We start from the raw sequence: 17011 nt of genomic DNA, 5'->3' as shown, positions 1-17011 counted from the left end.
CTACATAGTTTTTCGGGTAACTATATTTTCATTTGAGAGAAAAATGCAAGGAACGAAATTCGGTTAAAACCATCTTTTGAGGCACTATTGAATTTTCAGGCAGGTTTGAGAGCCTTGCATGCGAAAACAAATCATTAATACTACCGGGTTAAAATATAGAATCTTTTCATTATTTCGTTAATCTCTAATATTCTTTTTAAAGGAATCTCAAAAACATTGCGTTTGTCTTTTCATATGAAATAATTTAATTTCGAGGGCGTGCAATGCACTCTCAAAAAAGTGCTTTGTAAATGAGGGGAGTTTTCACAATGTGATAAACTCTCGACTGGGTTAAACTTCTGATGGTTGGATTTCAGCAGCCAGGCCTATATATTCCAGTAAAAAAGGTTGGCCAATGATGGAAGGCGACGTGGTACCTTTTCAAAGTCGGATAAAAATGCAAAGATATGAACTTCATTCAAACTCTTTTATAATCAATAGTTCATCTGTGATTACACTAAAATCGTCTGTAACAGTCAATTTTGCGTCCTATCCTTTAGTGCTTCCAGATTCAGAAACTGGTTGTTTAACGGTACAATGGAATAATTGTTTGTCAGCTCTATTGACCAATCAGAGCGCGAATAATATCTCTGGTATTTTATGACAGTCGATAGCAACCACTGGCGTATTTCTCAGTGCTGTAAAATCACGTTAGTTTGTTAATCCATAGCCAATAAGCACTCGTTTTATTCCTTCGGATCGAGCCAAGTAAGACCCAAACCTTTTTGGTGTTATCTTTTAGAACCAGAATTAGCTTCATAGAACTGAGGTACCTTTTAGGTATTGAAAAAGCGGTTTCGGTATCTTTTAGGGTGTTTAGCCTCATACGTCGTACGGCGGGAGCTTTTGCAGTACTTATTAGGATTTTTGAGCCGAAAAAATACGAGTAGAAGGTATTCGAAGCAATCATCATTAACACTGTTAAAAATTATGAGTGTGTCAGTTTATGCGTTAATAATAATAATAATAATAATAATAATAATAATAATAGTAATAATAGTAATAGAATAATAAGAATAATAACAATAGTATAATAGAATTGATTCCTCTTAGAAGTGAAAACATTTCAAGCCGCGCCCACAAAATAGGATCTTGGCACCTCTTAGGGGTTCTTTTCACAATTTCTGACAAGCACCCCCATCCTTTTAACATAGCAGTCCCCGCGGGACTTTACCCTGTTTACATCAAGAAGGAAACCATTTCAGTTGGTGAGTGAATCTATTAATATGAACTAATTTAATTTGGAGGGCGTACAATGCACTGTCAGAAAAGTTCTTTGTAAATGAAAGGAGTTTTCACCATGTGATAAACTCTCAACTGGGTTACGCTTCTGATGGTTGGATTTCAAAAGTCAGGCCTATGTATTCCAGTAAAAAAGGTTGGCCGATGATGGAAGGCGACGTGGTACCTTTTCAAAGTCGGTTAAAAATGCAAAGATATGAACTTCATTCACATTCTTTTTTAATCAATAGTTCATCAGTGGTTAAACTAAAATCGTCTGTAATAGTCAAATATTCTTTTGGATTATGACCAGAATAAGACTTACAAACTTAAGTTGGGCAATTTTGCGCCCTATCCTTTAACGCTGCCAGATTAAGAAACTAGGTGTTTAACGGTACAATAGAATATAAGTTTGTCAACTCCATTGACCAATCAGAGCGCGCGTAGTACCTCTGATATTTTATGACAGTCGATAGCAACCACTTGCTTATTTCTCAGTGCTGTAAAATCACGTTAATCCATGGCCAATAAGCACTCGTTTTAATCTCTCGGATCGCGCCAAGTAAGAGCCAAACCTTGTTGGTGGTATCTTTTGGACCAGAATTAGCTTAATACAACTGAGGAAGTAGCGTTTTGAATTCTTTATGAAGGCTTACTTGAGGCTACTTTACCCTGGGGTGGGGGGACGAGGGTGCTTGTCGTACCTTTCAGGGGTTAAGAAAACGGTTTTGGTACCTGTTAGGGTGCTAAGCCTCATAAGGCGCACGGCGGGAGCGCACGGCGGTACCTTCCAGGGTTTAGAGCCGAAAAAAAATATGACCAGGGATAGTTTATTTTCAACTTTACGAGTAGAAGGTATTTGGAGCAATCTTCTTTAACGCTATTAAAAATTATGAAAGCGTCAGTTGATTTGTTGTTTTAGAATTGGTACCTTTTAGGGGTGAAAAAATTTCAAGCCACGCCCACAAAATGGGATCTTTGTACCTCTTATGGGTTTTTTTTCAAAATTTCCGACAAGCATCCCCGTCCTTTTTACATAGGAGTCCCCCCCTGGCCTTTGCCCTGTTTACATCAAGAAGGAAACCATATCAGTTGGCGAGTGAATCTATTGCTTACTTACAGTAACTGGTTATTTTCCTGTTGTTACAGAGACGTTGTGCATCAGCCTCGTACTTCGGTATGACATTGAAATCCAAGATGGCCGCCACGAGGCATTTTTCCCTCGACTTGTCTCCTGAGTACGAACAAGTTTGAGTCAAAGCGACATTTTAATTCATGAATGGAATAAGTCCGGGTCAAGACTGATTAATACGATAGGCAAGTAGTAACAAGTGATCAGTGACTAAGTAAGTAGTCAGTAATAAGTGATCAAGACCTGATTTCCCCTTACAAGGCCATTACATTTTAAACAGACTTATAATGAGAGGAATGAAAATCTTGAACTAGAAGATATTGATAAGTTAATAAAGATGGTGAATTTTAAGCTCGGTAATGAAATGTGAAGGTGAATTAATAAACATAACGCGAGCGTGGGACAAAGAAAGATTCTGAGTTCCCGACAGGAATCGAACCCATGACCTCCCGAACACCGGGCGGGCGCTCTATCCACTGAGCTTGAGCACTGAGATATTGTCTTGATGAACTCTTAAATTCTCAGAGCTAACATGAACGGAAATGTATGGTAATAAGAAGGGAGAAACGACATTTTGAGCTTAGGACTGAACTGAAGATCACTGACAAGAGGATTCAGCAAACTTTAGTTTTTCCATGAACCTTTTTGAAAACCTTGGGTCGTTAAGATAAACTAAATGAACATGTGGTTATATTACATGGTAAAAAGTCGTGGCAGGTGGAACAGTTACCCTCATCCTCCTCGAACCAACTTGTACTTAGCGTTTATATCAGAAGAGTTGACCAGTCTGACCGCGGCAGACATTGGCCACCTGGAGTTTGCTCATTCTCCCTACGTCTCTATTTATCCCTGCTAGGGGTGGGTGGTGATATATGCTACATGCCTTCAAAACCAGTTGTTTTCCACCAAGGGGCACCCTGTTGCCCAAAGGTTTCTCATATGCTAAGTAAACGGTTCGAGGGAAATGTAGAAAACGCGAGTCGCAGGCGAGTGTTTTCTACATTTCTCGAGTGTTCTCAAATGTTCGGAGTGTTTTATTACAGTGTAATACACGGCTTAGGCTTCTTTATTTACTTTATAGTAGAAACAAAGAAAATGTTTTTCTCCATCTCTAACAAAAATGTTGACTAGAGGTTATGTGGCGAAAAACAATAAAACACGCTTTTCCTATGTTTTACACTCTGATAAAACATGGCTTTTTGACCAATCAGAACGCGCGCAGGATCCTATCTCTATTATAAACTTATTTCAATTACAATCAAATATTTTAGTAAACCGTAGTAAGAAAAAACTAAGAAGTGTGAATAAAGTTCAGCTCCTCGGCCGTGCTTGTAAATAGTCAACTGTTGTCTCTTCTGCCTGTAGGAATTTCCCATGTTATTTTCATTTGCAATATGTAACGATGACTTAGCTTAGGTAGTCTTAGGAAAAGTAAACACATATTAGAACACTTTTTGCTACCATGTCACGATCGTTAATCTGCTGTCGACGACATTTCTATGATTGCGGCTTACATTGATACGTTTGTAATACATTTGCTTTCTTATATCTTTGATATATTGTAATATCTTTTTCGTAGTTTTATATTTTACTTTTAAAGTCAACTGTAAAAGAACCAACGTAATTGGTGGAGCCTCTTTAAATAAAGTCGGTTGATGTTTTTATTATCATACGCTGTGGTCACTGCTTTCTCATTGACTAACATCCGGAGGGGGACTCTCATATAAAAAGGACGGGGGGTGCTTGTCGTACCTTTTAGGGGTTAAAAAAGTGGTTTTGTTATCTCTAAGGGTGTTAAGCCTCAAAAGGTCCACAGTGGGAACTGTTTCGGCACCTTTCCGAGTATTGAACCAAAGAAATAGGACAGGCTTTAATGAGTTATGTAAGAATTGGTATCTCTTAGAGGAGAAAAAAATTGCAAGCCACGCCCACAAAACAAGATCTTGGTACCTCTTAGGGGTTGTTTTCGGGTGAGGTAGCAGCTCTCGTAAGGTCTCACATGAATGGCTTGATACCCCTTGAGAGAAGAATAGAACAAACAACAGAAACAATGCCTCTAGCACTAAAACAATAACAGCTGCTAATTATGAAGAGAATTACAAGCTTACGAGAGCTGCTACACTTTTGTTTTTATCAAAATATCCGACGAGCAGCCCGTGCTTTTTATATGGGTATCCCCCCCCCGGGACTAACAGTCCAGGCATTCCCTTACTAATGTGATCTGCTGGCGCATATATCAGATTAAGCTAGATTATAAATCTTGAAAACCATCACGCAGTGGAGCAAACATGTCTTGGCTGTGTTCTGCGCAACAGGATGTTAGTCGTTATTTTCTTAAAAACAATGTGTAACTTCAGCTGGGATGAGTCGAAGATATTAGTAAGCAGCAATGTAAATCCCAATTGCAATAATGGCTATGTCTGTAACATGCACTGTAACAATGCACCTAACAATACGCATGCATTGTATTATATTAAATAATACAGTTCTTATTATGATACTACCAGTGGCGAATCCAGACCTTGACCAAAGGGGAGAGGGGGGGACGAGATTGGGCTTGCCCTGCCGGCTTTTCTTCCTCCTGCGATTTTTCCTTTTTTTAAGCAAAGTAAGGGGGGGCTCCCCGGGTCCCTCCCCTAGATCCTCCACTGACTACTATAATATCAAGTGATTAGTGGCCAAAAGTCCCGAATTGAAATTCGCGTCACTTGCCACCAGCTATAGAGTTCGAATACGTACTAGTCTCTCGCTTGTTGCAATTGTTCGCTATTTCGACTGCGCTCATTCGATTTACGTTAATAATGAAGAATGGCAATACCGAGAGTTGGGGTTGCGATATCTAAACTATGGATGCTAAGAAAACTCAATTGGAGTTTAAATTAGTACTCCTACTGAGAAGGTTGAAAATAGGAGAACGAAAAAAGAAAAAGAAATCATATTTTATACGAACACTCGAAATTATAGAAATAACAACCAGAAACCGTAGCCAATTTTCGAAATTTAACGACTGATTTGTGGGCAGCTTTTCTACCGATTCAAAGAAAGTCACTGCGCCCATGTAACTTTACATAATCGATAAAAGTGCCGTTTTTTGTCACTGACTCGTATATTTTAGCAAGACATTTCGGCTAGCTCTTAAGCCTTCATCAGTTGAAAAACCGCTTGATGTTACGCGCTATTTAAAAACTTTTTAAAATTGAAACGTTGCGCGTACTGTATGAGCGTGACTCAAGAGAATTCTAAATGCGTGCTAAGCACTTGTAGACTTCAGGGATGACTATGTGATCATTCCCAGCGTTCGGGTCTTTTACAGACATCCAAGCTTCTAGAAAAAGCCGCTGATGGTAATGTGCCCCATGTCCGACGACTTCAACGTTTTCAAAATCCATATGATGATGACATTCGTGAGCATGGCACGAGCCATAATCGGGGACGGAGACCGTAAGTCTCGGGATTCGCGCGCACCTATGATATGGGACAATTTTTCTATTTTTAGAACAAATTGCGCCATCCTGACGTCATATGTCCGCGCGGATTCACGCACGTGTCGGAGGCTCTCGCGTGGATGTTGTCACGTTGGGCGATCAAATGGTGAGAGTTAAGAGATTCTCTTGCGTATTTTTCACAGCGATGGCAGGGAATAAGGCAGGGAATACGAACCAGGGCGCTTATATGTAGTTTTATGCTCTGAGCTAACGGAAAAGGTGGGTTTTTCAGGGTCGAAAACAGGACTTCAATCTCGCGCTGGTAATGAATAATAAGATCTGATCACGCTAGCTGTAAGCTTACGCGTATGTTTTTGCGTTTGTTCTGGCTTAAGAATATAGCAAGAAAACTCTCTACTCTGGTATCGAGTTAATTTGTGAGTTTCTCAGAAAATGGTTAATCATAACCAAAACCTCTTTTGATGGTTTCTTATTGTTTCTGCTTGTTTGGTGAGTTTGCAAAAGTTTTTGAAAGGAAAATCTGACGCGTACAATTAGCTCATTTGCATAGTGCAGCTCGTGCACTTTCAAGTCCGAGTACGAGTCGGTGTTTTCAATTGTCAACAAATCTTGACAAAGATTTCTTTCCTTATCTTTTGTGCTGAGATGCTGTAACAAATTTCACGAACGCAAAAAAGGCTACTAACATCATGTGTGTTTCTTCAACATAAGCATAGTGAAGTTTTACACTGCGAAAATGAAAATAGACAAGGAGTATTGATAACTCGATCAACAAAATCGAAATCGTTATTCCAAGTTGATTAAAGAAAGCGTGATCGTAACTTTCCTGATTATTTCTGCTTTATTTACATATTTTCAGTATAGCTTTTAATATGTTCTCAAACATTTATCAATCTTAAACATATTTAAAAACTATTGAGTTATTGTTTGAGTTCAATGTACGCTTTCACACGAAAGTGCGGCGGAAGTACAATTTGTCATGTTTACTGACTGTACAAAACACGCATCGGCGGGCGCTCTCATTCATCGACAACAGAGAATTTACTGGATTTTTACACAAATAAAACTGAGCAGTATCTACGGACGTAAAGTTATTGGGCCTTGATGAAACATCAAGCATTGCTTACAACTCAAGCGAAACTCAAACTAGCAATTATTTTGTTTTACTTTTCGGTCGCGGTAGACTGACAAATTCCTCGCAAGCGTGTGGCAAGAGGAGCTAGGAAACTGTGAAGTCCTGAAGCTCTGCTATATCTAAATATATTCAGCTAGTTTTTTGCTGTGTAATGGAAAAGCTGTTAATCTTCAACATATGTGAAATTTAAAGTGGAGTAATGTACAGCTCATGCAAAAGAAACATCCGTCGGAACATAACTTGGTCAGCGATATGTATAAACTTACAGCGGAACATACCTAAATTCGACACTGTCTTACTTCACTCAAACTGGAGCAGCTTACGACGAAAATATTTAAACAAAATTCCAACAAACGTTAACGCGTTGAGTTGTGGGCCAAAAACATGAAAAATTTCGGGAATTTCGGACGCCATTTCCCCCGCGCGACATCCGCAAAAATCCTCGCAGCATGTACGCGCGTCTGCCGCAGGCGATGGCCCAATTTGTTCTAAAAATAGAATTATTGTCCCATATCATGGGGACAACCCCAATACTAGAAATGGCCCGCGCTTACGGTCTCCGTCCCCGATTATGGCTCCTGGTTTGGAGTTATGATCGAACATCAAGAGAGCCTTTTTGTGCTCGGAAACCCGCATCTTCAGTGATCTTTCGGTCTGGCCATAGTATACAAAATCGCACTGACTGCAATCGATTCTGTACACCACTCCAGATCATGGACGGTCGGTTTCATCCTGCTGTTTCGGTCGAGGAAAAATACTGTTGATGGTTCTCTGTGGCTTGTAGGAAACTTGTAAACTAAAATTAAAATTCTCTCGAGTCACGCGCATACAGCACGCGCAACGTTTCAATTTTAAAAAGTTTTTAAATAGCGCGTAACATCAAGCGGTTTTTCAACTGATCAAGGCTTAAGAGTTAGCCGAAACGTCTTGCTAAAATATACAAGTCAGTGACAAGAAACGGCACTTTTATCGATTATGTCAACTCCTGACTACATTTGCTCAATTTTGTAACTTTACATACTTTGTTATTTTTTAAACAGTTCGCGAAGACCTAACTAAATCTTTTTATGATGATAATTGTACTACACCTGTATTATGATGTAGTTTGAGGCTGATTTATAAAAGCTAAGAATCCGAAAAAACGCTGTTGAAAGTAAAAATCAACAAAGACATAGAAGAAGAATATGTTTTTTTTTATATCATTTAGAAGGTAATATATCTGTTTTTGAGGCGAGAAAAAACCGTTGTTTGATGTATCGATTTTGCCCCGGGATTTTGCATAATAAGGGTTAAGTTGTTACAGTGTTTGAAAAAGCTACGAGTAAGTCAAGTCGCAGCGAAATAACGTACTTGTAGATGTTAAGACGCACGGGGAGATCAACCCATTCGATGGCCGGAGAACACAGCGCCATATCCATGAAATGGTCTGTTTAGAAATTGCCACCATGGGTTTTATGTCAATTGCGTGGACCGGAGAGAGCCATGATAACTAAATAGGCGGCTTAAGCAACGACGACGGCGACGCCGAGGACCACGTCGAGTCAAAAATCAATTTATATTTTACCAGCGAAATTCGCTATTATCTAGATCTGTTCAGTGCACCAATGGCTCTGAAAACGTGCTCAGGCTAACCATACAACGACAGCGTTCAATTTCAAATGGAAATACGAAAAATTAGCCGTTGTCGTTCGCGTTCCTCAGACTACACAGAACTTGGTCATTTCATGTTGTTGTTGTTGTGCAGAGGACAGCAAAGAAATGTACAAAGATTTATAACGCACGTGCACAGCTATTGTTTTGCTCATTAAACCTTTTGTATGGTGACGTTCTCGTTGCCGTCGTCGTCGTGGTTCGCTTAAACTCCCTAATATTTCAAGTAAACAAATATCTTGCCGGGTTTAAGATTAATTTAGAACGATTTATTAACCACTGAATCATCTAGCATAGAATTCGGCTACCCTAGCTTGCCGTTAGTGAAGTGCTATTCAATGAAAATTAATTTGCATATAAACTTGAGTCACGCTTGGCGCCCAAGCCTTCAGCATGGCGGCCAAAATGAGGGACCTTCATCGAGTTTGTCAGTGTTGTCACAATCTGCTTAAAACGTAAGTATAAATTGTTTCCATACACGCACTATATGCTCTCATCAAGACGACTTGCTAAAACTTCGGGTTTTTTAAACTTTCTCTTCTTTTAAAACATAAATCATACTGAATGATCTATTATGAAAATCAGAACCATATAATCTGCTTCTGTCGAAATATACGGCGTGCTTAGTAATGATGCCGACTTTTTACAAACCAGTATCAACGTAAAGAATCGTTAACTGAATTTTTTGTGAAACTTGCGTCTGCTCGATCAAATCTACAAGCGGTAGTGAGGGACTGGTGGTTGATCGCCGGGTGGGTGTTCAAAGTACGAGCAAAGACATGTTTACATTGTACGTTACTAATTCGTCACTGACTGTTTTCAAGATGTTACTTCAACACGTTTCGTTTGGTGCTTAACGTTTTATAGGTTGAAACTGACAGGCTTTACACGTGATTAAAAATGGCAGCACGTTAAACTCGCACGCTCAGAAGGGGACATGTAAAATTCAAGAAACGCATCGCGGTACTCACGCGCGTGCTAAACATAGTCTCGCGCGACGTTTTCTGAATAGGCCAATAGGCCATTTGCGATTGCCTTTCGCCTCTGTGTCAAAACGAGCGCGCGCGCGCTCATACAGTAGAACCCAGCCTTACGGTCACCTCGTTAATTACGTCACCTCGTTTTTACGGCCAGTCTTTTTTGTTCCGGCGAAACGCCCATACATTTTCTCATAAGAAAACGCCGTTAATCCGGCCACTCTGTTAATACGGCCAACAGCCACATTCTGAAATCCCAACTGTTTAATCGTCTATAATTTTACCCCGTTAATATAATACTTAATTAGGTTCATCTTTCCGCTGTTATTATTGTAGGTTTTGATTGAACTTTCAACTTTTTTTAAAAAATCAAACTTGCATTTTGAATGCTTATTAAAGACCAGTTGTCTAGAAGTGAGTTGTGATGTCTCTTAACACGTCACTTAAAATAGACCAGTTATGAAATTTGATCCTACCCCGTCAATATCATGCGGCCACCCCGTTAATACGGTGACAATTTCATGGCCAGTTGGTGACCACTGCATGGGATCACGTGTGAAATCTTTCAGTTTCAAATGATGAAGGTTCAAGCACTCAGTAACCGAAACTCTTCAAGTAATTTCTTAAAAACAGTCAATGACAAACCACAAGCTTACAATATCATATCCTGACTAAAATAACTCAATGTTCCAATATATGTTAACATGATGAAAAAGAGGGGTTTTTTGGTCGGAATTTTACTCGCCACTCTTCATTGAGGCATTTTTTACCGATAATTTATATGAAAAACAATTTTCCTTTCTTACCAAGTTCTCGCTCATGTTCTATAACTATGTTCTTATTAATCATATTTCTGGTTTTTAAATGGTCTTCTGCAAAGATCACGCGCAGTCAGAAATTTCGTTTCTTTTGTTTCCGCTTGGCACGTCAGACGCTGTGAAACTGAAATGGTTTTTAGGATGGATAATTTATGCGAGCAACACAGTTATAAGCAGTAACACACAGACGCACCTCTACAGTTTTCGTTTGCAAGAACGAACGGCTGAACACAGACTACTGCGCAACGGTAAGTTAGTCGTTATTTTCTTTAAAAGAATGCATTATTTGGGCTTCCACTGATAACATTTAACATATTATTCGAGATATCACAAAACCTCCTTAAATGATGTAATGCTTGGTCGGGTTAAGGCGCGGAGTTCCCGGATTTAAAACCTCTGCTAGCACAAATCTGCTAGCAGTCTATTAGTGATTTGCCCTAGGAAATGCTACATGACCCGCCCGACCTTTTCTTCAGATTTCCTACGTTCAAGCTTATGAATAGACTACAATGATCAAGAACGCACCTTTATAGTTAGTTGACAAAGAAACTGCCCACCTACCGACACCAAGTAGAACTTTAAATCGTACCATGATACTACAAACAAAGGTTTTTTACCGTGTACATGTACTGCATGGCTTTGCTGGACGACCTATACGGAAGTCCGTTTTGGGATGTCCTGTACAAGCAACATCACTTACCGATCAAACTCTAATTCATTCGTTGTTATACAGCTTGATTTAGCTCCATTAAAACTTCTCTCGATTTTGCAATGATACTATTTCTCGGAATTTTGAGACACAAGCCGACTGTTTCAGTTTCGACATTTTCCAGTGCGAACTTCACTGTGGTAAGAAAAACCAATCTCTCATTTATTTCAACCAGTCCACAGTAAACTCAAAACTGTTCGGTAGAACTTGGTTTGATTTTGTTTGATTTATAACACGGGTAACCATGGCGGATCAAGCTAGACAATTTACGCGTATTACTTTACCCTGCTGGGGGAATGAGGCACTGAGTATAACGGAGAATAAATCTGAAGAGGTTGATTTCGTGGCCTGTTCTTAGCTCAGGGGGAGAGTTCAAAGAGGAATCACGATTCACCGGTTTTCATTCCGTATCACGGCATTAATTTAAAAGAGTCCCGCATTCCACTTGTCGAATAGTGCAAATCATGTTTAAACCTCAAGGTGTTTACATTCCGTATCTCGGCGTTATAGCTCAAACCCATCACGCATACGCACCAAACACATGCATTTGTGATTATCATCTGTTTTCTTGGAATTTCGCCGACAACATGCAAATGTTTTGTAAGTTCTTTGCACTTTTCAAAGGGGACACTACTGACGTAAGAAGTTTATATTGTATTGTTTACTCTGTTAGTTGAATAGTACATATTTGCGATATTCATAATATCACATGGCGAAGTTTAATCGAAGAAATTTTTCCTCCAGGTGTTTCACTCAAATTTCGAAGCCTTTTCGCGCGTATTTCAAGCTTAATTTACCCAATCACTCTGATTTGGGTATCACTGGAAAGATCTTTTCCTCCTGCAGAACTTAAGTATAAAATATGCCAATTATGGTCAAAGGTGATGACGTCAGAAGGGGAACAAAGGACAATGCTCGTCAAGGCCGGTTTCGGCCGGCACAGGAGCCAAGATAATTGAAATGTGCTCCCAGCACTGATTCCTCCTATTCACGGTCGATAACACATTCAGTAAAGAAAGGACGAATTTATGATTTCTTCGGGTTATTTTTTTTATAATGGTAAGGTCTGATAAAGCCTGAGCACGACGTGAAATCCTTCTAGTCTGAGTCGGACTAACGTGTCCTATCTTCCATAAGGTGGCCAGCTAGGAGCCAATACCAGGCTCACCTCCAGCATTAAGTTCGCCGGTACTCATTTATACGCGCAGGTGGAGAGAAGTAAAAAAGTATAATGTTATTTTACACTGTGGAGCTTGAGCGGTATTTTTTTTTACAGGGCTTATAGAGGAGGACGAAATGAACAATCTAGACTACGTTTTTCAAGTCATCTGTATTGGTTTGGCTATTGCAACTTTCCTTCTCAAAACCGGTCGGGGTGTAAAGGCTATAGAGGTCGCCAAAGAATGTTTGATTTTCGTAAATAATGTGGTGCCGAAAAAAAAGGAGGAGCGATTTGTTAAATTTGTTAGATTTGCTATCTATGGAACAATCTTCATGACGTATTGTCTTATCTCTGATTACACAAATGCCATAAAATACGGCAGGCAACTTCTCGACATTCACCAAGAGCGTGGAGAAGATGAACATGAAGGCAATCTATTAATGACACTAGCCAAGATGTATGAAAAACAATGTAAATATGTAGAGGCAGGAAAACTTTATGAGAAAGCAATCAAGATCATGAGAGAAACTGGTAACAGGAGAGGTGAAGCAGCCGTTTACAAAAACTTAGGAGATGTGTTTTCATCTCTTGGTGAATACAATAAAGCTAAACAGTATCTTGACAAAGCACTTACGATCACAATTGAATTTGGTGACAAAGCCGGAGAAGCAAGCTGTTACGGAAACTTAGGAACTGTGTTCCACTCTCTTGGTGAGAATGGCAAAGATAAAGAATATCTTGAGAAAGAACTTGCGATCAGAATTGAAATTGGTGATAGAGACGGAGAAGCAAGCTGTTACGGAAACTTAGGAGCTATTTTTCTATCCCATGGTGAATACGACAAAGCTAAAGAGTACCTTGAGAAAGCACTTGTGATCAGAATTGAAATTGGTGACAAAAGAGGAGAAGCAGCAGATTTCGTGAATTTAGGAACTATTTTTCAATCTCGTGGTGAATATAACAAAGCTAAAGAGTACCTTGAGAAAGCACTTGCGATCAGAATTGAAGCTAGTGACAGAGCCGGAGAAGCAAGCTGTTACGGAAACTTAGGAACTATTTTTCTTTCCCGTGGTGAATACGGCAAAGCTAAAGAGTACCTTGAGAAAGCACTTGCGATCAGAATTGAAACTGGTGACAGAGCTGGACAAGCAACCTGTTACGGAAGCTTAGGAGCAATTTTTGGATCTCGTGGTGAATACGACAAAGCTAAAGAGTACCTTGAGAAAGCACTAGCGATCACAATTGAAATTGGTGTCAGAAAAGTAGAAGCAACCTGTTACGGAAACTTAGGAGCAATTTTTGGATCTCGTGGTGAATACGACAAAGCTAAAGAGTACCTTGAGAAAGCACTAGCGATCACAATTGAAATTGGTGTCAGAAACGAAGAAGCAACCTGTTACGGACACTTAGGAACTGTGTTTCAAAATGCTAACGAATATGGCAGAGCTAAAGAATGTCATGAGAAAGCACTTGCGATCAAGATTGAAATTGGCGACAGAGAAGGAGAAGCAGCTGTGTACAGAAACTTCGGAGTTAAGTTTCTATCTCGAGGTGAATACGAGAAAGCTAAAGAAAATCTTGACAAAGCACTTGAAATCACAATTGAAATTGGTGACAGAGCAGGAGAAGCACGCTGTTACGGAGACTTAGGATATGTGTTTAAATCTCTTGGTCAATATGACGAAGCTAAACAATATTTTAAGAAAGGACTTGTGATAAGTAAAGAAACTGGTGACAGAGCAGGAGAAGCAGCAAATTACTTCAAATTAGGTGCGTTATTTGATTCTATTGGTGAACCTGTAGTTGCTGAAGATTATCTCGAGAAGGCACTTTCAATTAATCAAGATATTGGAGACCTTGACCAAGAGTTTGCATGTCTTTGTGCACTTACAACGGTGAAGGCAACCAGACAAAAAACTCAGGAAGCAGTTGACTATCTGGTCTTAAGTATGGAAAAAGGCGAAAGTCTGCATACTTTTCTAAGAGAGAACGATCAATTTAAAGTATCGCTTTCAGATATTCGCAGCTTTCCTTATCGGAATCTTGCTGCCTACCTTGTTTTGTGTGGGAATCCTAACGAAGCCCTTTATGTTGTAGAGCTGGCACGTGCTAGGGCCTTGGCAGATTTGATGGCAAGACGGTACTCTGTTGAAAGGCAAATCTCTGCTGATCCGCAATCTTGGATTGGCATAGAGAATATTATGAAACAAGAACGCAACTGCTCCTGTCTGTACATTTCTAGTCATGAGGAGGAAATGTTTCTGTGGATTTTCACAACAAGCGGAGTCATCCATTTTCGAACAGTAACAGTAAATGAAAGCAACATCGCTGCGGGATCATCTGACAGCTTGGATGATTTTTTTGCTAAAAGCCTCCGCAGCTTTGGTATTGTACCTGAAGAGGATTGCGAAAATCGATCTTTAAATGACATTGAGCCAAAACCAGATGTCTCTGCGGAAGAGGAGATCGCCACTTTGCCACAAGGAAGGAGTGAAGATGATCCCGAACAGAATCTAACCTTGTTCTACAATATGATCATCGCTCCTGTGACCGACTTACTTGAGGGGTCCGAGATCATCATTGTTCCTGATCCCTGGTTGTGCCATGTTCCATTTCCAGCTTTACTTGATGACAGTGGAAAGTACTTATCAGACACGTTTAGGATTCGCACTGTTCCTTCCTTGACAACTCTCAAATGCATCCAGGACAGTCCTACTGACTATCACAGTCAGTGTGGTGTGCTGATAGTCGGTGATCCTGAGGTTGGTAGAGTGCGTTACAATGGTCGTCGTACAACCTTCACACCATTACCCTTTGCAAGAAAGGAGGCAGAAATGATTGGCCGACTGCTGAGCGTTCCGCCTTTGTTAGGAGAGAAAGCAACCAAGCAGGTGGTACTTGAAAGGCTTCCTTCAGCAGGTCTGATACATTTTGCTGCACACGGTAATGCCGAGAGAGGAGAAATTGCCCTCTGTCCCGTGCGGTCTACTAAGAAGTTTCCTGATGAAAAAGAGTACGTTTTGACGATGTCTGACATTTCACAAGTTCAACTTCGAGCCAAACTTGTTGTACTTAGTTGTTGTCACAGTGGACGTGGGAAGATCAGAGCCGAGGGAGTTATTGGAATTGCTCGAGCGTTCTTAGGATCCGGTGCACGCTCAGTGTTAGTGGCATTGTGGGCCCTAGAGGACAAAGCGACAGAGCAGTTCATGAGTCATTTCTACGAGCATCTTGTTGGTGGGGAGAGTGCCAGTGAATCTCTTCACGAGGCCATGAAATGGATGCGGAGTAACGGCTGGTCTGAAGTGAGGCAGTGGGCACCATTTATGCTGATTGGAGATAACGTGTCATTTAAGTTTGGAAAATAAGGGTAAGTTTTCAGATAACATAACAATAATGTTATCATTCTTGGGTTTCGAAGCCAGTATCCTTTAACTTGCATTTCATTAGAAGTAGCAAGATCCCGGCAAATCATGCCAATTCTGTTTGAAGATTGCTTCAACTATTTGAGAATGTCTTTTAATATGAACTAATTTAATTTGGAGGGCGTACAATGCACTGTCAGAAAAGTTCTTTGTAAATGAAAGGAGTTTTCACCATGTGATAAACTCTCAACTGGATTAAGCTTCTGATGGTTGGATTTCAAAAGTCAGGCCTATGTATTCCAGTAAAAAAGGCTGGCCGATGATGGAAGGCGACGTGGTACCTTTTCAAAGTCGGTTAAAAATGCAAAGATATGAACTTCATTCACCTTTTTTTTTAATCAATAGTTCATCAGTGGTTACACTAAAATCGTCTATAATAGTCAAATATTCTTTTGGATTGTGACCAGAATAAGACTTACAAACTTAAGTTGGGCAATTTTGTGTCCTATCCTTTAACGAAGCCAGATTCAGAAACTGGGTGTTTAACGGTACAATAGAATATAGGTTTGTCAAGTCTATTGACCAATCAGAGCACGCGTAGTATCTCTGGTATTTTATGACAGTCGATAGCAACCACTTGCTTATTTCTCAGTGCTGTAAAATCACGTTAGTTTGTTAATTCATGGCCAATAAGAACTCGTTTAATCTCTCGGATCGCGCCAAGTAAGAGCCAAACCTTGTTGGTGGTATCTTTTGGACCAGAATTAGCTTAATACAACTGAGGAAGTAGCGTTTTTAATTCTCTATGAAGGCTTACTTGAGGCTACTTTACCCCGCGGTGGGGGGACGAGGGTGCTTGTCGTACCTTTCAGGGGTTAAGAAAACGGTTTTGGTACCTGTTAGGGTGCTAAGCCTCATAAGGCGCACGGCGGGAGCGCACAGCGGTACCTTCCAGGATTTTGAGCCGAAAAAAATAGGACCGGCGATAGCTGATTTTCAACTTTACGAGTAGAAGGTATTTGGAGCAATCGTCTTTAACGTTATAAAAACTATGAAAGTGTCAGTTGATTTGTTGTTTTAGAATTGGTACCTTTTAGGGGTGAAAAAAATTCAAGCCACGCCCACAAAATGGGATCTTTGTACCTCTTATGGGTTTTTTTTCAAAATTTCCGACAAGCATCCCCGTCCTTTTTACACAGGAGTCCCCCTACCCCGCCCCCCCCCCCCCCCCTGGCCTTTGCTATGTTTACATAAAGAAGGAAACCATTTCAGTTGGCGAGTGAATCTATTGCTTACTTACAGTAACTGGTTATTTTCCTCTTCTTACAGAGATGTTGTGCATCAGCCTCGTACTTGG

General features: G+C 40.1%; 1 protein-coding gene across 1 annotated transcript in view; it reads left to right on the top strand.

Moving 5' to 3' along the window:
* Positions 1–10584: 10584 nt before the first annotated feature.
* LOC145481222 (uncharacterized) overlaps positions 10585–17011 on the top strand; it is an 8301-nt gene continuing 1874 nt past the window's right edge. Inside the window, exons 1-3 of the mRNA XM_081459666.1 lie at positions 10585–10666; positions 12404–15659; positions 16984–17011. The exon at positions 16984–17011 is cut by the window's right edge and continues 1874 nt beyond it. Of these exons, the coding sequence (XP_081315792.1) occupies positions 12424–15657 (3234 nt within the window). The 5' untranslated portion in view covers positions 10585–10666; positions 12404–12423 and the 3' untranslated portion in view covers positions 15658–15659; positions 16984–17011. The remainder of the gene's footprint in view (positions 10667–12403; positions 15660–16983) is intronic.

The sequence above is a fragment of the Orbicella franksi genome, chromosome 1 (genome assembly GCF_964199315.1).
Source record: "Orbicella franksi chromosome 1, jaOrbFran1.1, whole genome shotgun sequence".
Classification (NCBI taxonomy): domain Eukaryota; kingdom Metazoa; phylum Cnidaria; class Anthozoa; order Scleractinia; family Merulinidae; genus Orbicella; species Orbicella franksi.
The sequence above is the reverse complement of the archived record's forward strand: the minus strand, read 5'-3'. Positions and strand labels throughout refer to the sequence as shown.